At 30.9% G+C, this 25,811-nt stretch overlaps 2 protein-coding genes across 3 annotated transcripts in view; one reads left to right on the top strand and one right to left on the bottom strand.

Moving 5' to 3' along the window:
* The window catches only part of LOC143054800 (ATP-dependent RNA helicase DDX24-like), a 29,258-nt gene extending 15,125 nt beyond the window's left edge, over nt 1–14,133 (bottom strand). Inside the window, exons 1-7 of one of the 2 annotated variants that reach the window (XM_076227859.1) lie at nt 13,946–14,133; nt 9,091–9,418; nt 2,948–3,094; nt 2,456–2,604; nt 1,369–1,692; nt 640–813; nt 312–422 (exon numbers count right to left, since the gene is read on the bottom strand). In XM_076227859.1, the coding sequence (XP_076083974.1) occupies nt 312–422; nt 640–813; nt 1,369–1,692; nt 2,456–2,604; nt 2,948–3,094; nt 9,091–9,418; nt 13,946–14,113 (1,401 nt within the window). In that variant the 5' untranslated portion in view covers nt 14,114–14,133. The remainder of the gene's footprint in view (nt 1–311; nt 423–639; nt 814–1,368; nt 1,693–2,455; nt 2,605–2,947; nt 3,095–9,090; nt 9,419–13,945) is intronic. The other variant, XM_076227867.1, reaches the window with a different exon arrangement.
* Nucleotides 14,134–14,404: 271 nt separating this feature from the next.
* LOC143054817 (uncharacterized) lies at nt 14,405–25,585 on the top strand. The gene is made up of 5 exons (XM_076227872.1): nt 14,405–14,562; nt 18,231–18,378; nt 18,819–19,013; nt 19,962–20,044; nt 20,759–25,585. The coding sequence occupies exons 2-5, from the start codon at nt 18,240–18,242 to the stop codon at nt 20,795–20,797; spliced, it is 456 nt and encodes a 151-aa protein (XP_076083987.1). The 5' UTR covers nt 14,405–14,562; nt 18,231–18,239; the 3' UTR covers nt 20,798–25,585.
* The last annotated feature ends 226 nt before the right edge of the window (nt 25,586–25,811 follow it).

The following is a 25,811-nucleotide window of genomic DNA, read 5'->3' as shown; positions in this document are numbered from 1 at the left end:
TTGCTTTTCAGTAAGAGATACAGTTATGATTTCAGTTATATATATATATGTGTCGTCTATAAAATCAGTGTTATACAGTAGTCCTATATATATTCTATTCATATACGTAGATATATGAAGATGTGGTATGAGTGTCAATGAGGTAACTCTCCATCCAATTCACAACTTGTAGAAGTAAATGTAATAAAAAGTTTCCTTGATATTTTCGCAATCGTTTTATTTTTTGTGTCTATATTGTTACAGTGTAAATAGCGAAAATAAAACTACCGCGAAAATTTCCCTGTTTACAGTAATCTAATGTGTGATCATACCATTTGAAACAGTTCCCACAATCTTCCTGGTGTAGCCACTAAAATCTCTGGCCGCCTTTTCAAAACTCGCTGTTGTTTCTGTAATGACATTCCACCAACTAGAGTTGCCACCTACAATAAAAATCAATTTGCTAATATTTTATCCCAGAACTAATGATTACAAAAGAGCAATAGGACAAAAAAAAATGCTTCTCTGTCATTATTTAGTAATTTCCATGTTGACTTCTTCCAAAAAATTCAGTTAGAGGACTCTGATTTACCTTAAAACTATTGTACTATAAAGGAGTTACTTAATTACCTTATACAACTAAAGGTTTGCCACATTTACCTGTATATCTGTATATTTAAGAACAGCCAGTAAATGGTTTCTGACTTGAACTGCCAGTTCTCTTGTTGGTTCCAAAATAAGTGCAAATGGATGGTCATTTGTCGATGGTTTAATCTCTGTAATACCTAATGATGAAAAGTCTGCATCATCTACCACAGTCACACATCCCATCTCCTGTCAAAATATAATTATAACATAAAGTTAGACAGACAGGATGGTAGTTATAGATTTGATATACATTTTATGCACAAAAACTTTTACTTAACCCTTTTGACTTCTTTTGTTCCCATTTAGGCAGATCTAAAATTAAGTGGGGAGGAGGATTGGAGGCACTCAAATTAATTACCTGTGGGTGGTTGCATTTTCCTTGAACATTTTATATTAATGGGTGTTTGCCCTGGGGTATAAATAAAATACTGCCAACGTCCAGTAACTTGAACTATTAAATAGCTTTTAAAAGTTTTTGTTCAAGAAAACATGTGTACATGTATTTGTCAATGTTCCATAAATACTGGCAAAAGTGAAGGTTAAGGTTCGTTTAAAATATATGTACCCACATGAATTCTGCTTTAGATACCCAAGTAATGATAATTTAGCTGTGATTTGGGTGTTAGTATTTTGAATCTGAGGACATAATTTGTCATTTATTTTTCCTCTGACAGAAAATATTCATCAAAATTTGTAAGAAAAAGGTTCATTTCAATATTCCTTCTTAAAATATTCAATAACCTGCTGTCCATCTGAACTCTCCTGCATTTCTTCATCTTCAAATTCACTATCTTCATTTTCGTCAGTCAGACTCTCATCAGAATGACTATCTTCATTTTCCTCATCACTTTCCCACTCAAGTTCCTCTTCACTATCACTATGGTAGTCTTCATTACTTTCATCTTCCTCCACACCTTCCTCTAAACTTTCATCTTTACTTGTTTCCTCTGTCTCATTATCTTTTTCATCGCCATCAGTTTGTATCTCCTTGTTTAATTGTTCCTTTTTATATTTCAATATTTTATGAATGACAGGTATTCCAAAGGCTAACGTCTTACCACTTCCCTGTAATCAGAAGAAAACTGTTACAAACATAGACAACAAAAGAAACCCAACAATTGGAAAACTGCAGGAGACTTTTTTAAATACTACAAACACTTTCAGGGTGAATAAAAGTACAGGTAAATCTATTTAACTGACTTACTTAAAAACCAGTGTAACAAAAACTCCTGTTTATGTCAGTTTAAAATGCACATATGATAATTTAAAATAGTAAATGACTGGAACACTTTGCAGTTCTTAAGTAAGTTAGTAGATAATCTTCTGCCATTTGTAGGTACATGAGTGTCTGTCCTTGGAAATTTTTTATAACCTTGTCAACATGTGAATTTTTTTTTTAATTTTATAAGATGTGAAAGGCAATATATAGCAAAATATAAGGTGACATTTAACACAACTACCCTTTAACTACTTTTACAAGTCTTTGACATATGAAATTGGGTAACTACTAACAAAAAAACAAAGATACTTTTGGGGTACATTTTGTCTTCAAACTTGATAAACAAGTATTAACACTTTTCAAAGTTTGTAAGTTGATTATTCAAAATACAAATAAAGTTTATTATTCAAATAAAGTAAAAGTGTAACTCTTTGGTTAAACTGCAACAGAGTGAGAATCTTAATATTTTTGACAGTTGTTATCTGTTTGTACAATGTTGATTAAATTCTGTGAATTCACTGTTACTCAATTACTCATTCAAACATGTAAGTATGTTGTGTTCTTCTTAAAATCAACTCATAAGGATATAATACAAGGGATTTTACTCACTGTTTCTGCAGCACCAACTATATCTAATCTGTCTCTGATGGCATGGGGTAGTGTCAGTGACTGTATGTGTGTAGGAGTGATAAATTTACTATCAAGTAAAGCCAGTAGGACCTCTTCTGGTACATATAAATCTTTCCATTGTACCATTTCTAAAATTGTCAATATGAATACATAACAGTAAAACTTTTTTCAAATTACATTTTTTTGTATAAATCTTTAAAAAAAGTGAAATAAAAATGAAAATTGTCTGAATAAAAAAATAGAGAAGGGAGTGCATGTGTTTATCAAATACATCTTTGCAAAGAATTTGTAAAGAATTTGCCCAAATTGGGGTAAATGTCACTTTCTGTAAAAATGGAGTCTTCACTGCAACCAACAGACTTCATTTTCCATGATTTCCCTTTCAATTGGAAATTTTTTAACTTTGTAATTCAACATTTTTCTTTTTTAAATTATATGAAATCATCTATTCAAGTTTACTGAATTTTCTACCTTTCATAACATCTTTCTTATTATTTACTGGTATTGCAGAATCTGTGTTCTCAGGGTTTGTTTCTTCAGAAGCTGCGTTATCGGTACCAGTATCTTCAGCTGCCATATCTGGTATGCTTTGTTTTAACTTCTTACTTGGAGAGTTATCTGAAATATAAAAATGTTTTTATTAGAAAAAAAAGTAATTTAAATTAAAAACCAATTGTTCAGAGAACAATTGAAAGTCTTTCCACACCAAAGAAATTTTGATAAGAAAATAGTTTCTTCATACTGATGAGATAAATAATGGTTTCATTATATTTTTGAGTGATTAAAGGGAGATAATATGCTACTTCCGGTGAAATAAATGTCACTTCCGGTCTCATATGATAGCTTATTTCACACTGATTCCAAAAATATATAGTTTCTATATACTCTTGTATGTAGAATGGGAGATAATTGGACACTTCCGGTTTGTTGGATGTCATTTTTAGTCTTCAGTTATCAGTTGATATATGTATATGACAAAATATATGGATTTTGAGTAATTTTATATGAAAAAATTGCAAAAAAAGCTACTTCCGGTTTTCTCAAGGTCACTTCCGGTTGTCATTTTTCAAGGTCATTTGTCACCTTACCTTTTGTACAAGTTCAAATGCCTTTATAATGAACTTAGTTGAAGTTTTAATCAAATAACCTCATATCAAGACATTTCAGGGGCACCAACTCCTATAAGATGCCATTTAATTGTATCAAACATAATGTAGCATATCTTCATCAAAATAAAGCAGACATTTTGCACTTGTTCTTTTATCTGTATCTTTCAAAGTGTCAGAGAAAATGCAAAAACAAGCAAAAGTCACAATTGAGAACTTGACCTTGACCTTTGACCTTGACCTAATTTTCTAATTTAGGACCCATGGGACTCAAATAAAAACATTCCAGGGTTATATGATTAACGGTTTATGAGTTAAAAAAACATACCGACAAATTTATTCCGTAAAGGTAGATAACTCCTATAAAATTTCATCGAATCGCTTCGATCCAAATTAGCCAAAAATTCCTGAGGATGTAACGAACAATTTGCAAAAAGAATTTTGTCGATATCTTTTTTTGTTACGAAGGAGATGCACTCTGATGATAAACAGTGAATAGGGAGATAACTCTTACAAAGAAAATGGCTCGCCTTAGCAGGGTGAAATTTAAAAGCGCATAAACTATACGATACCATATGAGAAATATCTAAGCGACATATTGCGAAACAAACATTTATCGCAAGAAGAAAATTTGGCAGAAAAAAAAAAAAAAAAATAATAATAATTAAAAGCCAATTCAATTGTTCAGAGAACAATTGAAGGTCTTTCCACCGGTAAAGATCTATTTTGATATAAAAATATTAAAAATCAGTCTAAAATGTCACTTCCTATGGCTTTATGATGTATAAATATGAATTTAAAGCAAAGGTCAAAATCTAGAACGTCCTATTAACCAACGACCTTGAGCTCATTTTCAAGGTCACAAACCAAGGACCTCAAATCAAAAGATGCAAGGTCTTATAATATGTATGGATAATGAGTTATATCACTTTATGCATAATTCTAAATATAAGATGGGCGAAAACTCCCATTTATTGTTTACGCACCCTTTCAACCAAAATTTTTAAGTTACGACATGTCGTAACTAACAATTTAGTAAAAATAACATGTCGATATGTTATACGGTTTTTGAAGAAAAGTGAAAATAAGCCAAAATCAAAATTTATAATATGACCTTGACCTTTGACCTTGACCTAATTTTCATTTTTTTGGACCAAGGACCTTAAATCAAAAGACCCTAGGTCTCTATTACCCATGGTTTACCAGTTAGAAATGCATATTACTAATATCAAATGCAAAAGGGGGAATAACTCTCATATGGAGTGTTCATATCGCTTCGGTTAAAATAGGACAAATCATGCGAAGGATATAACGAGCAATTTTATAAAATAAATTTGTCGCATTTTTCTACGGTTACGGAGGAGATGCACTCTGATGATAAACAGTGAAAGGGGAGATAACTCTTACAAAGAAAATGGTTCGCCTTAGCAGGGTGAAATTTAAAAGCGCATAAACTATACGATAACATATGAGAAATATCTAAGCGACATATTGCGAAACAAACATTTATCGCAAGAACAAAATTTGGCGGAAGAAAAAAAAAAAAAAAAAATAATTAAAAACCAATTGTTCAGAGAACAATTGAAAGTCTTTCCACACCAAAGAAATTTTGATAAGATAGTTTCTTCATACTGATGCGATAAATAATGGTTTAATTATATTAATGAGTGATGTAAGGGAGATAATAAGCTACTTCCGGTGAAATGAATATCACTTCCGGTCTCATATGATAGCTCCTTTGACACTGATTCCAAAAATATATAGTTTCTATATACTTTTATATGTAGAATGGCAGATAATTGGCCACTTCCGGTTTGTTGGAAGTCATTTTTAGTCTTCAGTAATCAGTTTATGTATCTATATGACAAAATATATGGATTCTGAGTAATTTTATATGAAAAAATTGCAAAAAAGGCTACTTCCGGTTTTCTCAAGGTCACTTCCGGTAGTCATTTTTCAAGGTCATTTGTCACCTTACCTTTTGTGCAAGGTCAAATGCCTTTATAATGAACTTAGTTGCAGTTATAATCAAATAACTTCATATCAAGACATATTAGGGGCACCAACTCCTATAAGATGCCATTAAATTGTATCAAACTTAATGTATCATATCTTCATAACAATAAAGCAGACATTTTGCAATTGTTTTTCTTTATGTATCTTTCAAAGCGTCAGAGAAAATGCAAAAACAAGCAAAAGTCACAAATTAGAACTTGACCTTGACCTTTGACCTTGACCTCATTTTCTAAGTTAGGACATAGGGGACTCAAATAAAAACATTCCAGGGTTATACGGTTAACTGTTATTGAGTTAAAAAACATAACGACAAATTTATTTTGTAAAGGTAGATAACTCCTATAAAATTTCATCGAATCGCTTCGATCAAAATATGCCAAAACTTTCTGAGGATGTAACGAACAATGTGTAAAAGAAATTTTGTCGATATCTTTTTTTGTTACAGAGGAGATGCACTCTGATTATAAACAGTGAATAGGGAGATAACTCTTACAAAGAAAATGGTTCGGCTTAGCAGGGTGAAATTCAAAAGCGCATAAACTATACGATACAATATGAGAAATATCTAAGCGACATATTGCGAAACAAACATTTATCGCAAGAACAAAAGTTGGCGGAAAAAAAAAAATAATAATAATAATAAATATAAAGCAATTGTTTTGAAAACAATTGTTAGGCAGTCTTTCCCCTCTGATGAATGGATAATTGATTTTTTTTATTGATTGATTTGGAAAAGGGGGGGGGGGGGGTATTTGTTTATTTGTTTGTTTGTTTGCTTTGGTATGGGGTCTATATTATTATGTTACCGGAGAAGTTTCATGTTTAGTTTGGAAAGTTTTTCTTTTATTTTAGATACAGCGCGCGCAAGATTGAGGAGACATCACGTGACGCGGGTTTATATTAAGAAAAACTTAGTCTTTTAATTTCTTTTTAGGTCGGGACCTTGGACAGACAACATGTATAGAGATGGAATGTACACAATGTAATTTCTTTTGTCATTGTAGGAAATTGACAACTTGATGACAGTTCACGGGCAGTGCATGTTTTGGATTTAATTGATCCGGTGTTACTTTAAAACACATTTATTGATTATTTTCTGATATTGCACATTTTTCAGCACCTGTTTGTAACACAGATTAGTATTTCAATCTCGGAGCAGACATTTTATTGTAGGTTTTTACTGAGATTTACGGACCTAGCAAGCGATTTTTACGGCATTGCCATTTCTTTTGTCTAGGAAAAGCTTTGAGAGATATCTGCACCAAGTTTTTTTATAAACTTTCAGTACATGTATGCCCTGCTGACTGCAAATTTTGAGGTCGATTGTACTTGTAGTTTCAGAGTACATGTGGATTTTTTTTCAGAAGTGACGCAAGAACAATATTGAATTTCGATTTTTCATGAAACATGATTTATTGATCATGATCATGATTGATTGATTGATTGATTGATTGATCGATTGATTGGTTGATTAGTTGGTTGGTTGGTTAAACACGTTGCTTAAACATGTTGCTTAAACACGTTGGTTAAACACATTGGATAGGCTCAAAATTGGATCCCGTATTTAACGCATGAAACGGAAACATGCATTGATTGATTGATTGGTTGGTTGGTTGGTTAAACACGTTGGTTAAACACGTTGGTTAAACACGTTGGCTGGTTAAACACGTTGGATAGGCTCAATTTAAACAAGCGGAAAAAAACATCTTGGATACCGTATTTAACACATGAAACGGAAACATGCATTGATTGGTTGGTTGGTTAAACACGTTGGTTAAACATGTTGGTTAAACACGTTGGTTAAACATATTGGTTAAACACGTTGGATAGGCTCAATTTAAACAAGCGAAAAAAAAACACATCTTGGATCCCGTATTCAACACATGAAACGGAAACATGCATTGATTGGTTGGTTGGTTAAACATGTTGGTTAAACATATTGGTTAAACACGTTGGCTGGTTAAACACGTTGGATAGGCTTAATTTAAACAAGCGAAAAAAAAACACATCTTGGATCCCGTATTTAACACATGAAACGGAAACATGCATTGATTGGTTGGTTGGTTTGTTAAACACGTTGGTTGAACATGTTGGTTAAACGGTTAAACATATTGGTTAAATATGTTGGTTAAACACGTTTGATAGGCTCAATTAAAACAAGCGAAAAAAAAGAGACCTTGAATCCCGTATCAAACACATGAAACGGAAACATTGATTGATTGATTGATTGATTGATTGATTGATTGATTGGTTGGTTGGTTGGTTGGTTGGTTGGTTGGTTGGTTGGTTGGTTGAAATTCAAACACACATAAAACTGCTTAAATAGTGCCAAAACCACATAATTTGATGACCTTGACATTTGACCTTGTGACTTTCGTCAAGGTCATTGCTCCACAAGGTCATTGCAAAAGACCCTATGGGTCAAGGACCTTTTGTTAAAGAGTTTTGCCTAAAAATGGCTTTTTAAAAACCATCGATGGGAGTTATGTCCCTTACATGATGGTAAAATCAATATAGTCATAAGGTAAAAAAGTTGCCCCTTGAAGTACCAAGCATTTTTCACTGCTTAATATTTTTGTATCTATAACCGTTCAAGAATTATAGGGAAATGAAAAACTTATAAAAATCTAAAATATGACCTTGACCTTTGACCTTGACCTAATTTTCTAAGTTAGGATCCAGGGGACTCAAATAAAAACATTCCAGGGTTATACGGTCAACGGTTTATGAGTTAAAAAAACATACCGACAAATTTATTCCGTAAAGGTAGATAACTCCTTTAAAATTTAATCGAATCGCTTCGATCCAAATGAGCCAAAAATTAGTGAGGATGTAACGAACAATTTGTAAAAAGAATTTTGTCGCTATCTCTTTTTGGTACGAAGGAGATACACTCTGATGATAAACAGTAAATAGGGAGATAACTCTTACAAAGAAATTGGTTCGGCTTAGCAGGGTGACATTTAAAAGCGCATAAACTATACGATACAATCTGAGAAATATCAAAGCGACATATTGCGAAACAAACATTTATCGCAAGAACAAAAGTTGGCGGAAAAAAAAAAAAAATAATAATAATAATAATAATAATAATAATAATAATAATAATCAGAACAAATACAATAAGTCTTTCCACAGAAAAGTGGAAAGACTTAATAATCAGAATAAATACAATAGGTCTTTCCACAGAAAAGTGGAAAGACCTAATAATAATAATCAGAAGAAATACAATAAGTCTTTTCACAAAAAAAGTGAAAAGACTTAATAAAGCAAAATAAAATATATTGTTTGGGGCAAGTATGGTTTGAATGGCCTAGATTGGCCATAAAGGCCTAATGTGATAAGATATATATACATGATATATGCTAGCCACACGCAGAAAACAGATGATTGTAACCTACAATGGACCCGAGGTGATGTTAAAACATTTAATCATCCATCCGATATAACTATGTAAAATGTGAAAGAACATTTGACTAATTTTTTGCCTACCTTCAGTTGTCTTCTTTCTCTTCTGTCCTTTCTTTTTCTTTCCCTGTTTGTTACTGTTTTCTATCTTATCCTCTTCTTCAATCTGTTGATTCACATCTACTATCTGAGAGTCCATTTGTACTAATTTCCCCTTTTTATTCTTCTTTAACTCTCCTTTTTTCTTCTTTTTTGTGTCTAGTTCTACATGTAATTCCTTACTATTTCCTTTCAAATTTTTTTCATTAGTCAAGGATACTTCTTTTTTTTCTTTCTTTTTCTTTTCTTTCTTGACAGCTTTTGCTTCATTCTGTTTCTTGGAACCATTTTCCTTTTCTTCAGGTTTCTGTTTCTAAAAAAAAATATATATATCTATACGTATAGATATTTCAGCTGATCAGTAACAATTCCATCTTAAAATCGGTACCCATAATAAGTAAAAGTAAACATCAGTATACTCTCACTTGCTGTTATATTTTCATATAAGGCCAAATTAAATTATAGATTGTTTTCTATAAAATTTACCTACCTTCCTGATATTTTAAGCTGAAAAATAGCCTAACTTAACGTTTTTTTTTTGTCATTTTTCATTAAGCACGGTGAAAGGGGCACTAGTTACGAAATATATAAAAAATCTAATATATATTTTTTTTTGCTCAATCATTAATGAAATGCAAATAGTGACATAATAATTTGCTTTTAGCAGCCAGTATGATTCAATTTTGTCAAAATAAGCTTAAAACATTGATTATGAATTATTCACATGCAAGTGAATAATTCAACCTCATTGAATCTGTATTCATGTGAACGTTATATTAACCCCCAAGTTTGAGGTGGATAACACGTGAATTGTATGCATAAAGTTATTTTAAGGATAAGAATATCAATATTGAATGTGAAACAAAGGTAAATCATTTGATTGACTAATTCGATTCACATAAAACTTTCTTATACAGGTAAAAACGATGATTAACATTAATTTTTCATCTTATCTATAATATGAAATGAAATAGACCTAGAAAAATCCAACAGCACGAGTTTGCTTAATCTATTTATATCTATATTTAAGTTTACATTGCTTATATGGTCATTGGATGACTTTAGGGGTCAACTCGATAGTTAATTAGATTGTGTCTAGACTCAAATACACTCGAAACGAAGCTACACATTTTCATGCCAGTGCCCTGTTAATTGTTTATTTTAGACTTTTTATAGTTTTATTTTAAATAAATGTTTTACATAGTTATAAATCAAATATGAGAATTTGATTAAAATCGGTGAATATGAATTTGACAGCTAGTGCCCCTTTAAAGTCAGAATCTCTCTCCCATTGACTTAATGTAAAAATAAATTATAAAATAAAAAAAAATCCCCACCTACCTACCCTATTTTTTTCAAGATGTAATAGATAGGAAACACACATATTATTTTATTTGGCCTAAGTATAACAGTTACATGTAAATATGTATGCAAGAACGAGCGCTCAGATTCATCTACAATGACTACAATAAATCATATGAACAACTAAAATGTACTTGAACAATCTAAATTACCAACTCTTAAAATCAGTCGCATGAGAACAATGGCATTAGAAACTTACAAAATTTAAACAAAATCCAGTCCTGAGTTTTTACACAATATATTAAATTTTAAAGATAACTCATATAATTTTAGATATAAACTCATATAATTTTAGATATAAACTCATATAATTTTAGATATAAACTCATATAATTTTAGATATAAACTCACAGTTGATTTACCACAACCAAGAACTACAAGGTATGGCAAACAGAGTTTTAGCTTTGAGGCAGCAAAGTTGTGGAACCCCCTGCCTAACCATGCACGGAGCCTCTCAACTTTGGAACAGTTCAAACATTTTATTTCTTCATGGTGTTCTTCAGAAAACTGCTTCTGTAGCTCATGTAGACATTAACTTTGCTGTTCTCAGAGCTGGAATCTTCTGGCCTTGTGTTCTGTTTATTGTTTGCTTTTATTCTTATTTATTTGCTTAGCTTATGTCATTGTGCCAGTTAAAGCAAAATTTGCTTTTCCTTTCTTTTAGCTTGCTTGCTTTGATTTATGCATGTTTGTTTTGCTATTATATCATGCATGTGTTTTATTTGTATGTCTAGTCTGTCAAATGTGCTGATAATTTGTTATTTGTTTTAAATATCAAGTCGGTTAAGAGCTCTACAGAGCTCATGTTTACCTTGTTGAACTGTACATATCATGCCAGACTATAAATAAAATTTACTTACTTACTTACTTTTCCATATATAATTTTTACCCATTTGAATATCATTCTATCCTAATATATTAATAATAGTGCAATGCAAGTGCATGACAGACGCTCTTCTGTGAAAATTAGATTTTACTAATAGATTGGATTTGAGTAGGCATTCAATTTTCCAATCTCCCATGCAGAGTTATCAGTCCTTGCTTTGAGAGAGTGAGCAAGGACCGATAACTCTGCATGGGAGATAACCGAAAAACATTCATGAGATCTTTTTTGGCATGCGTTAAAACAATTATATTATTATTGTTTGACGTAAATTTTACATTGAGGTTTTGAAAAAAGAAATCACCAATTCACCAACATTCCAACTGACTCCATTTTCAGAAAACGACATCTGTAACAAACATAAATTTTAGCTACCACTTTACAAGCAGAGCCAAATACAATGAAAGTCCCAACTATGTACTGGCTTCCGAAGCTACACAAAACACCTTACAAATATAGATTTATTTCGTCTTCAAGCCATTGTTCCACTACTAAATTGTCTATTCTTCTTACCAGCACACTTGGTACAATTAAAAACCTGATAATAAATTGTTCAAATAAGGCCTTCGAAAATAGTGGAATTAATTACTTTTGGAGTGTCAAGAACTCGTTGGAAGTACTTGATAAATTGCATGCTTATATTGGTGATTTTAAATCTGTTCAAAGTTTTGATTTTTCTACCCTGTATACCACATTGCCTCACATTCTCATTAAGAAAAAATTCACACACCTAATTAAATGGGCATTTAAAAAGTCAGAATGTGAACATATATGTTCAAACTCTTTTAGGTCATTTTTTAGTAGCAATAAACAAAAAAACTATGTCAATTGGACATGCTTTGATACTATATATGCCCTTGTTATTTTACTAGATAACATTTTTGTTCGCTTTGGGGATTCCGTATATCGTCAGATTATCGGAATTACAATGGGGACTAACTGTGCACTACTTATTGCGGACCTGTTTTTGTATTGCTATGAGTTACAATTTATGACAAAAATAAGCAAAGACCCATCGAAACAACATCTGATAAACAAATTTAATAATACTTTTAGATATTTGGATGATATTTTGGCTCTCAATAATGACGACTTCAGTATGTATATTAAAGAAATTTATCCTGTTGAACTTACTTCAAATAAAGCTAATACTAACAATGACCACTGCCCTTTCCTCGATCTTGATATCTATATCACTAACTGAAAGCTGAATACTAAAATTTATGATAAAAGAGATGATTTTTCATTTCCTATCGTTAATTATCAATTTTTAGATGGTGACATTCCCTTGTCACCATCTTACGGTGTTTATATATCTCAACTTGTACGATTCGCTCGTGTATGTAACAATGTTTTAGATTTTAACGAGAGAAATTTATGTATTACTGAAAAATTATTACACCAGGGTTTTCAATATCACAAACTAGTCAAAACATTAACTAAATTTTATCATCGGTATAAGGACATCATTCGTAAATATAGCTCAACATGCAGACTTCTTATACGTTCAGGTATTTCACATCCAATTTTTTATGGAAATATTCTTTATAAAGCACAAAGGTGTCAGTATTCACCTCAAAAACTAACAAAACCTTTGAATAGACTTATTAAGAAGGGATATAGTTACGATACTGTTGTCAGGTCATTAAAGATTGCATATTTCGGCGTTAATATTGATTCACTTATAGGGTCTTTGCATCGGACTAAACACATTTATTCAAAAACCAGTTGTTGGCATGACACAGGTTATGTTCTTCTCATATATGTTATGATGGTATGATACTAAACCCCTAACGGGAAGGATTGTGCCTGATGTTCATATGATGAAATCATAATCTTTCAGTCAGTTTAATTGAAGTCTGGAGCTGGCATGTCAGTTAACTGATAGTAGTCTGTTGTTATTTATGTATTATTGTCATTTTGTTTATTTTCTTTGGTTACATCTTCTGACATCAGACTCGGACTTCTCTTGAACTGAATTTTAATGTGCGTATTGTTATGCGTTTACTTTTCTACATTGGCTAGAGGTATAGGGGGAGGGTTGAGATCTCACAAACATGTTTAACCCCGCCGCATTTTTGCACCTGTCCCAAGTCAGGAGCCTCTGGCCTTTGTTAGTCTTGTATTATTTTAATTCCTTCTGCTGTTGTTTTTTTCTATGGTCAGGTTGTTGTCTCTTTGGCACATTCCCCATTTCCATTCTCAATTTTATAATAAGCAAAAAGGTATGTTATTTTGAACTCGATAATGTCCACATATTTATCTCTTTATAGATCGCTTATCGGTCAAATGCAAAAGTTACGTATTAAAGTGAAAATCTCGTCAGCACCAAATTTACATAGAAATGCCCTCACCTCACCTCGTGATGTAAAAATGTATAAAATAAAATACTGAAAAAAAAAATATATTCAACATATTTAAAATGGGTGCCGTAATGACTACAGTGGTGCTGATTTAACCAGGTGTCGATTTCACTACTGGGTGCCGATTTAACCAGGTGCCGATTTGACTGACTACTGGGTGCCGATTTAACCAGATGCCGATTTGACTAAAATTCATGCCCATACAATTGATTTATGGACCACACTTTATTACCTTTTTTGATTTTCCAGGGTTTCCAGACGTATAATCTTTGATAAGTTCGTAGTCCGTAAGTTCTTCTATTGAAATTAAAGAATCGAAATCATTTTGAGATAAAAGATTATAGTCAATTTTCACTGGTTTCCACTTTCCTTTGGTTTTCACGTGCATGGAAGTCGACATTTTTTACTCTCTAAATGTAAACAAATCTCATAAAGTCATCAAGACAAATATAATATGAAAACTATCTGTTTGAAAATAGAATAATTTTTATCATCTTTATTTATTTGGCTATCTATATTCCATACAGCTTATTTATTCCTATTTTGTATTGTTTTGAGATTAAAAGTATAGTCTGGGTTCCCATTATTCAAGGTCTGAACGCATAGTAGAAATTGAATTTAAACAGGAATCCAGGTTACAATATTAAAACTGGTTACAATAACACAAACATTCTTATAAAGCTTTAGTTGACAATTGTAGGTTCCAGATTATTTATTGTTGACGTTTTTTGTCTTCTTTCGTTTTACACCATAGGAAACAAAATCAGTGACATTCCAATAAAATGTAACACTGGTGTAGGAAAAAGAAGATATTTTACATCCCAATACACATAGAAAATAGCAGAGAAGGTGATGACAATTTGACAATGAAACTTTCCAAAGTTGTCTTTGACTTTATCCAGTCCAAATATTAAATTATTTTGAGGTCTTGAAATAGATATAGGGAGATGTGGTATGAGTGCCAATGAGACAACTCTCCATCCAAATGACAGTTTATAAAAGTAAACCATTATAGGTCAAGAAACGGCCTTCAACACGGAGCCTTAGCTCACACCGAACAGCAAGCTATACAAAATTACTAGTGTAAAACAATTCGACAAATCTATATAAAATTGAAAACCGAGAAACAAGTATGAACTATACATAAACATACGACAACTACTGTACATCAGATTCCTGACTTGGGACAGGTGCAAACATTTTAATGGTACCAAACCATAGTATAACATCACAACATTTACATCCCAGCTCCTTTGTTCTAACAGGGGTGATCTGAGCTGGATCACCCCTACCAGATAACCCCAGTTTAAGTTTCTTTGTTCTGTAACATTTTGGTGGGAATGTCAAATCCAGTATAAAACTTATAATTAATTATACGGAGAAGACTATCTATCAAAATTCACATATATAGAAAAAATCCAGTGTATATGCTGGGATTCGAACTCAAGACCTTTAGCATATCAAGCCACGACACATACCACTTCACCAGGACGACTGGATACGAACTAACAGAAATTTAACATACTTAAAGGCAGCAAGATATTTTTATAACTGGAGCGAGTTGGCAGACCTTTACTCAGTGGGGTTTAAACCCTTTTCGTTAAATAAATGAGTTGTCAGACTGATTGTTTAATTTGATTTTACACTTTTTTAAAGTTGGTCGAGTCGGTTACAAGAGTGGGGCGATTTTTTTCATAAAGTCGTGATATAGTGTGGGCCTGACACTATATCGGACTTGGTGTGTCAGTGTAAGATCACCCTCTGGCCTCCGGCCATGGGGATGATCTTACACTGACACACTGCGTCCTTATGGGATAACTATTAAAGAAAAACACTATAAAATATCAATTGGAAGGCTTAACTCAATAAAGAAAATGCAAATTAAGGCAACTATACTTTTTTGCTTTGATGCCTTACAATATGTCATAATTAATTTGACTAACTCAGGCCTAGCTTCACAGGCACTTGTTTCTATCCATGGGAAGACCCACTATCAACGTAAATATATAGAAACAAGTGCCTGTGCCAAGCTTCATTAATTGAATTAAGTTTAAATGTTTAAATAGTTCTTCAAATGAGAAACTTAATTTTGTTGAATGTAACAGTTATAGACGACTCTCACATTTCAACCTTTTCCCAAACATTTCCCTGTCATATTGCTTTTATCATTTCGTTTCGTCAAAGTAAGAGTCTATACCCAACCTTCTAATTAAATTAGTTGACTTTTCACAAAAAACATTCATTGATGTTACAGAAAAAAAATCTTTTAGTTGTGATGTCCGACTACTAAGTTTTTCCCCAGATGAACCAGAACCCAAATCAACAGGAACAGCTTGTTCATCCTTAAAACTGAGATTGGAAAGTTATCAATTCCTAAACGACATCATCTATGCGGGATGACCCTGAGTCAATCAGTGTTACTCATTCATGAAAAGAAAACAAGGATTTGGTCAATACCCAAATCAAAGTTTCAAGTTACCTGAAATTATTGACCACAGGAGTTGTTCATTTTATCAATGTTCATAAGATATAGAAAAATATTTGCTTATTAATTGTGCCATGACCCTTTTTGAACAGTCAGTCATCATAAAATTGGAGTACTTTTCAACCAGAACGACTTACTTTTTCAAAAGTTTCTTCTCTTCATTAGTTTCAGTTGTAATTTTTCAAATATTTATCTCTATGTAAAGATATAATTTAAGCTAAAGCTAGATTAAAAATACATTATCAGTAAAAACCATCACTATGTGAGTGATTGTCATGAACTTTGGTATTTATCAAGTTCTGGATTTTGTTTTAAACCTATGAAGGGGGTCGCAGGTATAAATCGCTTTTTTTAAAATATAGGATTTCACAATTTTTTTTCTATAAATGAACTTTATCATATAGATAGAAAAATTAAATTAAAAAATGGGGTCACCGTTAAATTAAATTTAAACTCACAATCTGCCTTCAAAAGAAGCATGCATTTTTGGGAAAGTTCTTTTTTTTCTGTTGAACTAATAGGAGAAATATAGGTAATATTGAAATAAAAAAGAACTAAATTACAGAAATTGCCTAAATTTTACAATTATTAAGTACAATAATAAAAAATATAGGTCAACGCTGAGTTGAAAAAGACATTTCATTTTTCATGCAAAAAATGGTATTTTGGAACCAAAGGGAGATAATTTGGAGCTTTTTCGATGATATAAACATTTTAAAAGTCATCTGGGACCAAAACGAATCAATTTTTTTGGTGAAATTTTGTGTAAAATTTGTAATGAAAACAAAAATGTTTAAAATATATATCTGAAATTTTCTTACCCTTGAGGCCTCCAATAACAATTTACCCCTGTGCTTTAAAGTAGGTCTAGTATATTTAAAAGACACATCAAGGTTGGAGTCTTATGCCAGTTATGTTAGTATGATTGCATCAAGGGCAGAAATTTCTTAGGCCTGATCCCCATGTAATTCAAATTGGAGACTTTTAATTTCCAGGGTGATGATTTTGTTAGTTCGTCACATTTCATTCTGGTGTTATCTTTCTTGGTATAGTTAACACTAATTAATGAGAATCAGCATAAAAGTAGTGTCAAAATGTTATAAAAAAGATACTTTCAAGGATAACACTAAATTTTCAACAAGCAAGATTCAGAATAATTTATGATAATGGGGCATGGGAAGTGAACTCTGTATTAAGTTGTTAGACTTTTTGTTCCAAATTGGTACTGAGTCCTATAGTCCGTTTGACTTCTATAAATCTTCAAAAAATAATTCTTAAAAATTCATTTTTAAAGATAAATATTTTTTTTCTTCATGTATGTTAATGTATGATATATACGAACTCTGACTATGAATATCATAATTTTAAACCTATAATCAAGAAAGTTACTCATTAGGTCTCTATGTTACTTCAATTTATTTTAAAATAGAATACTCAATGGAGTACGTATGAGTAGTGTAACAGCCTTCCATTCAAAACAAAAACATTAGACATGTGCTCTTAACCTGTTTCATTGTACCATGTGACTTTACTCATTTAAATAACTCTGGTCATGTGTGCATGCTTTTGTATTTCTCATTGAATACAGAAAGCTCCGTAATCACATGACCAGAGTTATTTAAATGAGTAAAGTCACATGGTACAATAAAACAGGTTTAGAGCACATGTCTAATGTTTTTGTTTTGAATGGAAGGCTGTTACACTACTCATACGTACTCCATTGAGTATTTTATATTAAAATAAATTGAAGTAACATAGAGACCTAATGAGTAACTTTTTTGATTATAGGTTTAAAATTATGATATGCATAGTTAGAGTTCGTATATATCATACATTAACATACATGAAGAAAAAAAATATTTATCTTTAAAAATGAAATTTTAAGAATTATTTTTTGAAGATTTATAGAAGTCAAACGGACTATAGTTAATTTTTCAAATAGCAAAAAGTTAAGATAAAAAGGAAGGAATTGGAATTAAAACTCTATAATATCAATCATGAATGCGACTGTAGTTATATTTTTTATCTTCAGATAGAAGAGATGCAGTCAAGTGACACTGATTACCTTTTTGATAATAACAACACAATTGACATGGATTTTTGTGCTAATATGGAAATACAAACAAAGAAGAGAAAATTTGAAATGACAACAGAAAATGTGACATCAGCTATCATGTCAGGTTTGTAAAATCATCAATTTGAACACACTATGAAGAAATATCTCAGTAAGAATCGACAAAAGATGAAAAGTTAGTTTTACATGCTTACTTCAAATCAATTAATCTACAAGTGAAAACAAAATAGAATACAAATCATAAAATTGAGAATGGAAATGGGGAATGTGTCAAAGAGAAAACAACCTGACCAAAGAGTTATCAGCAGCCTAAGGCCACCAATAGGTACAATAGTCTCGGATGTGGAGAAAAAGTTGAGAATTTGATAACTTTATAATACAAAAAATCATTATATTCAACATGTTCCCTGAGTCTTGCATTGCTATTTAGTGAAATAGATGAAATTGTTAATTTTTCTTCTTATTTCACTTTAAGTTAGTATAGATTATAGTTTATAATTGTTTTTGCAATAAATGATATGAAAGGAAAATGCCTATAATTTTCAGGAAGACAGTTTGTTTTACTTCCAAGGAACAGCAGTACCTATGTCACAACAGATTGGAAACTCACGGGAACCTCATTATTCCTTCCATTGAAAGGGGACACATTTGTCAATCTACAAAAATATGAACAGATAACAGTTGCTGACGGAAGCTACTTCATTGCAGACGATGCAGGAAATTACTCAAGATCTGTTACAGGTATGGGTGAAGGAAGATAACTATGTTGGAATTGCACATAAGACATGTAGGTCATAATGTCCATGGAAAATATTTTGTTGTTGATTGAATCAATTAATATGAGGCAGTCATTACCTGTGAAGGGGACAAAGTCTGCAAGAATTATTTTTTTATAACTTTAAAATCTGTTAAAAAAGAAACAGAAATACCGTAACCTTTCCGACTTTGAATCTATTGTTAGGCATTTTACTTGTGACGTCATTTAAGTTATGACCTCATGTTCAATGTAAACAAAGAAACACGATCATCAGTTAACGTTTATTCATAACAAAGACAAAGAATTATTAAAAATGAAATATTGGTATGGTGTTCCTTGAGTTCCTATATTTTACTAGACTACTCAAAGTCGCATGACAACGAGACCAGAAGAAGGAAGTAGATTTCTGCGGCCTGCGCAAATGCGGGAATTAAAAAACGTGACAAAAAAAGTTAACAATTTAAAGTTTATTAGTACAATGAAAATTTTGGGAGATTTTCCCTTTTTTATTATCTTTTTTTTTTTAATTTTTTCTACTGTAATAGGGGACTTCGTCCCCTTATTATTGGTTGCCTACTATAATTTCTTCATTAAAAGACTTACTGTAGATGTTTTCTTATTAACTATAAATTTATTGAATGTGCCAACAATGGGAAAATACATTGTGTATATGTTTAGAATTGTATGCCCCTGCCAGTCAGTGTTTATTATTTTGTTGAAACTGATTTTATATTTTGGTATATGACTTAAATATCAAGTCTGCTTTTCATTCCTCTTCACTGCATTTTGGTAGAAGTACAGGTCTTGGACCTTCAAATTGTTCTTGGTTTGGTGGTTTTTTTTTCTGTAATGCCTGCAGACGTGGAGCTTGTAATTTTTTTCTTAGCTTTAAGAAGAAAAAAATATCTTCTAGTGTAATTTTCTTATTTCAGGTAAAGTTTTACACCTATGGAAATACTGCATGTCAGAGAAAGACTACTTTGTTGCAGAATCTTTCTTGTTTACAAGTCCACAGGTTTGTACATAGTATTAATCTAAATATTAGTATCAACAAACTATATGCTGTCTTATTTTCTTTTATGTAAAGTAAGGCAACAAAATCAGGTCCATCAATATTTTACAGAATAGTCAACCTTAGTTCTACATAAGAGAAATTTTTAGCCACAAAATAATTTTCTAACAAAATTTTCTGTCAATCTATTACTACAATCAGGTAAATGCTTATTTAATGGTCCAAAAGGCACTTCTACTGTTAGCAAGGTATTATAAAACAATTGTGACTTCAATGAATATTCAAAATTGTCAACCATTAAAAATTAGTTTACTTTGGGCTGTGCTCTCAGGGAAATAGCCTTTAAGGATAAAACAATTTGGATATTTACCTTTTCTGTGGGCCATGTATATTCAAATACCTGTAACATAAGTTGCTTCTGAATTTGTCCATGTATGTATGTCTTGATGTATTACTGGGAATTGGTCGCAGACACAACACACTATCACACTGATATTTAATTTTCACTATTATTAAAAAACTTTTGCAGCACAAAACAATTTGTAAAGTTTGTTAGTAAAATTTATTAAATGATTAGAATTTGAATTTAACTGAAAGTAAATATTCTTGTGCTCAATAAGTGACACAATAATTTTATTGAATACAGTAGCTGAACTTATTTTCGTTTGGTTTTTGTTCATAATTAGAATACATAGATGAAATGTTTTTGTGTTGTAGGATTTTTCAGTTGTTATCAATCATCTGTACACAAGTTGAAATGTTTAAGCCTATCTGTGGCAGCTTTAAACGTGCAGTTGTGTGTTCATTCTGGAGCCTAATGATGTGTTTATCTATCATGTAAATAGCTGTACAGTGACTGGAAGATGTTTCATATTTTGTTTTATATATAAAAATGATGTGGAGCACCTTACTGTGCTTACAGGAGATGTAGAGAGCTGTGCTATGACTTTTTAATGTACATTTTGCTTACTTAAAAACTTAATAATAGTGGCAGTTTACACAAACTTTTATTGATATAAGAATTTTGTAATGTTTAATTTTTACAGTTCATGATGGCATTTCATTTGGTGACTGTTTTTTACATGTTTAATTTTAAAAGTATCATGAAGACATGCTCATTTATTTTATGATGAAAACAGTTTTACAAGTGGATCACATGATATTGAAATATTTTTATATCTAACTATGAAGTCATTTTATAAAGTTTTAATTACTTTTTTATGAAAAGAGTTGACTACACATGCGATGATATTGTTGTTGTTTTAAATATTGTGATATGATAAATATCAAAATGGCTTTATGCTGGGGAAAAAAATTATGCAACTGATATGGCACAATGATATTGTACATTTGTTATTTGTGATATTGATTTTGAAAGACTGTGGGAATGTTTATCAGAATCTGTTAACTTATATTACACTGAACACAGATTTTTTTCTTAAAGATTTGTATATCAAAACATTTACCTACTTAACTTTTTTCTACTTTAATAGCTCAAACCAAATTTATGATTCAATAATAATTATTATTGTCTTAATTGCTCAAATCCTTGCCAAGGGAAAGGTGCTTTCTTCATTTTTAAAAGGTGAACAGGATATTATATTATGTTTTTTTATATTTTCATCATGTTGTAGTTTTATGTATTTAAGTTATTGTACTATACAAAAGTGTCTGTAATTTAATAAGAAGTCACATCAATGTAAAATCGAATTTTTCCAAAACATTCCATAATTTTTTATGTTAATAATTTCCTAAGATTTTATATGTTACCTTGTTTTTTGTCTTCTTTTATATAAGCTACTGTTGTCTCAATATACATGTATATATATTTGTTGTCAAATTGGTTGAATGTATCTCTATGTAAGCAGTTTATAATCTTTTTACATATACAATATCTTTACATTGTTGGAAAATAGAAAATTTATTTGTGCAGTTGTATAAGCTTTTCTCCTGTTTAGAAGTGAGTACAAATACAAATAAATTTTTATTTTGGACAATGTACATATATCTTTTTATCCTTTAATTTACACCCAGGACTTAAGATTTTAAGTTGTAAAAATCCAAATAGTTGTCTCTGATTTCCCCCCAAAAAAACTATAGTTGAATCGTGGCGGGCAGATTGAACCCCATATGGGGACCTATAGTTGTTAATTTCTGTGTCATTTGGTTTGTTGTGAAGAGTTGTCTCATTGGTAATCATACCACATCTTCTATTTTTTTATGTATGCACACCGAAATATATTCTGTATACTCAATATGGAAGGAGAAAAACAAGAGAATTTATTTGTACAATAGTTGGCTGATAAATAACTTTTATCAATTAATTATATTTTGATAATTGTCTCATCTTTCATGGCTGGGTATTTTAATTCATTTAAGGAATGACTGTAATATTTTTTCTGTCTATTCGAAATAACATAAAAATTGTGGTGCACACTGTTAAATAACTCGCTACGCACGTTATTCAGTGTGCACCACATTTTTTATGTTATTTCGAATAGACAGAAAAAAATATTAGTCATTTCTTATAACTTAATTCTAAATTCCATTTTAAACCGTAGAAAACCATATAAACGTTGATGACTTCACAGTCACATGACTAAATTATGTCTATGGGCTTAACAAAATAACGTCAGGCAATTAGAAGACGTGTTACATCCAAAATTAAATTATTCCTTAATAACCTCAAGTTTGCGAGTCAAAAGTGTTCCATAAACACAATTTTCAGCCTGATCAATTATTTTAAAAAGCATGCTTGTCTGAATTTTATGCAGACATATGAATGAACACGATAGTATAATTTGTGGAAATATATTTTTCTTTAATTTTTTTTGTACCTTGCACCTTGACACATCAGGTTTAAATGATGTTCACTTTTCTTTCAGTGTCTTCAAACTATTCTCAGGTTAATTGAGATTTCAAAACAATTTAGTAAGACTCAATTTAGTTAAAACATCAGAAATTCTATTGAGATTGAAAAAATATCTTCACTATCTGAGTTTTTTTTTTGCACAAACAAGATAGATACAACACAGTTTGACTGTATATGAATAGTTACAAAATTGTTATAATATATTTATTTTTTTGCATAATAATCAAGTTATTAGTTTATTACAGAAACATTATTTCTTGTTGATAGTTGTATTTGATATTTTGGTTTTGTACATTCAAATATTGAAGCTTTTGTATTCAATTTTATATTTCATTTGAGCTGTGGCATATGAAGAGCTCCTTAGCCAGTGCTTTGTATTGAATTCAATTTGACCTTGAATGACACAATAACTTAATGATCATGTAGTTATCACATGTAAACAGTTATTTTGTTTCTAGGTCAAGACAATTTTTATTTTTTTTGAAACCAACAAATAGATTTTCAAAGTTATTTTTCTTCACTTCATATAATCAACTTTGAATGAAATTTTTTTTTTTTTACCTATAATAAATTTTGCGTGATGGTTGATCTTGATGTGCCATAGCTCACTAGAAACCTTTAGATAAGGTTGTATTATGTGCCATATAAAAATCTGTCTTCCATGTCATTGATGGTGCTTACGTGTTACTGCTTTTTAAAGAAAACTTTATTCTTAATTATTGATTGGGTTTGCCCTATCCATCTGATGTCATCATCTCTTTACAAGATTTGTCTGAGAATATTAAAATAATATGTAGATTCTCAGCTGACTTTTAAAAAATAATGTACCGGCAGGCTTTGTTCATTATATATTTTTGACATTAACTGTATTGAGTTGAATGTTTTCCACAAATTTAAAAGAAAAGAAGGCTATTTCTAATGTTTTTATAAGGAATATGATTATATGTATATATTATTTTGTGTTGACCCTATTTCATTTACCATTTGACATCACTCTATCAACATGATACTTTACTGTATTCCATGCTTAATTTTTTTATAAGTCTATTTAGATGATTCATTGGAATACACTGAATAATAGCATTTAGCAGAGAATATTTTTTTTATTAAGTGATTTTAATTAGTAAAGCTCAGGGAGAATGCTAGTGCATGTTCCAAACCATTAATTCAGGCCAGTTAAAACCTTTTTACTTTTTCTAGATTATAAGCAATACCTTATAATAACTTGTTGGCATAGCAAATATGCTATTGTTTACCTTTGTTTAAAAGATTATGAGACTATGTTCTCACCATATTATATAATTGTGGTAAAAACTGTTCAGATTAAAAAAAAACAAAAAAAAAAACCAAACTCTGACATTGCATTATATTTTTTTTTTTAGCAGAGTTAAATTATTTTATTACTTTTTGTCATATGATTAATTAATCCAATATTTTGTTCTTGTTATTAGCAGAAAACCCTGGTTGGTAAATGTATTTTGAATCAATAAATATAGCTGGAATATTTTATTTTGTACATATATTGGAAAGGAAGGTCAAATTGCTTTACTAAACCCAAATATTCATAAAAACAACAGAAGTAATTTTGGTCATTAAATCATTTTTTTGGGAAAAATTTCGTTGATTATATAGGTAATCAATTTCAATTCAGGAATTGCGTAATTTTTTCACAGACCATTACTTAATTCCATGGCATTTAATTCAAAGTTCATCAGTGTCTTGCAGAAAATAATGATATACTAGTCAACTGTATAATGCACCACAAAAACTACAACAACAAAAATTTGACAATCACATAATTCTTAGGATAAATACAATAATCTATTTAGTAAAATAGTTATTTAAAAGGATATTGATATTTTATAAGCAGCATTATAATAAACTCCATAAATTACTATACTGTACAGTACTATATGTTAATATAAACAAGACCAATATATAAAGTGTAGAAATATTGTATATTTATTTCCTAGAAATGGTTGAAGGGATTTATATAGTCAGAAACTTTTGTAAGCAATTATCAAGTTTAAGAGGGAATCTATATAGAAGGTCTTTATGATGTTTTGGAGAGTACATTTTTTGTATAGTAGATTAGTAGGTATATAGCAGGTATTTTTCATATGTATATTTCATTATTACTCAACCAAATGGTCAAATCTATCAGGAATTCCTCAAGTAAATTTCATCTTTTTGTACTACTTTGTCAGCTAATTTTTCAATGAACTCATTGTTAAAGGACATTTAGTGACCTGCAATAATTGTTAAGTTCTTCATGGACAGTTGTCTCAGTGGCTGTCATACCAGATTTCTCTTGGTTTAATAATGTTCTGACTGGCTGAATTTAAATAAAATGATGATGAAAATATGTATAATTTTGCAAAATCTATGGCCTCAATAGAGCCAAGTAGACTTAGACATTCCTTAACATGATTGATCTGCCAGTTTGCTCCGGTGAATATTTTTTCACATTATATAAAAGGAAACATGAAGAAAGAGGGACTCTCTGCACTCACCTGTATTCATGAGATTTTGTTATGTTTATTACTTGTTCAGCTTAATTTGTTGAATATTTTATTGATATTTGGTTGTTGTTGTTTTCATACTGTATAAGAAACTATATTTTATTATCCTACAACTTTGATAAACTAAAATAAAGTTGTTTTTGTAATTGATGACGTTTTTCCTTAACATATGCCTGCTAGCAGTATTTGTTGTATTGTTTGTTAGTCTTTTGTACGCTGTACCTGTCTGAATAAATTCTGTGCATAATGGCTGTGTCAACCTTTGACATCCTGTTGCATTTTTATGCCCCACCTAAGATAGTAGAGGGGCATTATGTTTTCTGGTCTGTGCGTCTGTTCGTGCGTTCGTTCGTTCGTCCGTCTGTCTGTCCGTCCG

This window comes from Mytilus galloprovincialis, chromosome 1 (assembly GCF_965363235.1).
Source record: "Mytilus galloprovincialis chromosome 1, xbMytGall1.hap1.1, whole genome shotgun sequence".
Taxonomy (NCBI): Eukaryota; Metazoa; Mollusca; class Bivalvia; order Mytilida; family Mytilidae; genus Mytilus; species Mytilus galloprovincialis.
Note: the sequence above shows the minus strand (reverse complement) of the source record. Positions and strands in the feature narration are given on the sequence as shown.

What these genes read in the sequence shown, in the direction of transcription:
- LOC143054817 (XM_076227872.1), top strand. Translation starts at nt 18,240, where the DNA reads ATGCAGTCAAGTGACACTGATTACCTTTTTGATAATAACAACACAATT. An exon ending in GACATCAGCTATCATGTCAG is followed by an intron (nt 18,379 to 18,818) that starts GTTTGTAAAATC and finishes TATAATTTTCAG; the next exon opens with GAAGACAGTTTGTTTTACTT. An exon ending in TTACTCAAGATCTGTTACAG is followed by an intron (nt 19,014 to 19,961) that starts GTATGGGTGAAG and finishes TTCTTATTTCAG; the next exon opens with GTAAAGTTTTACACCTATGG.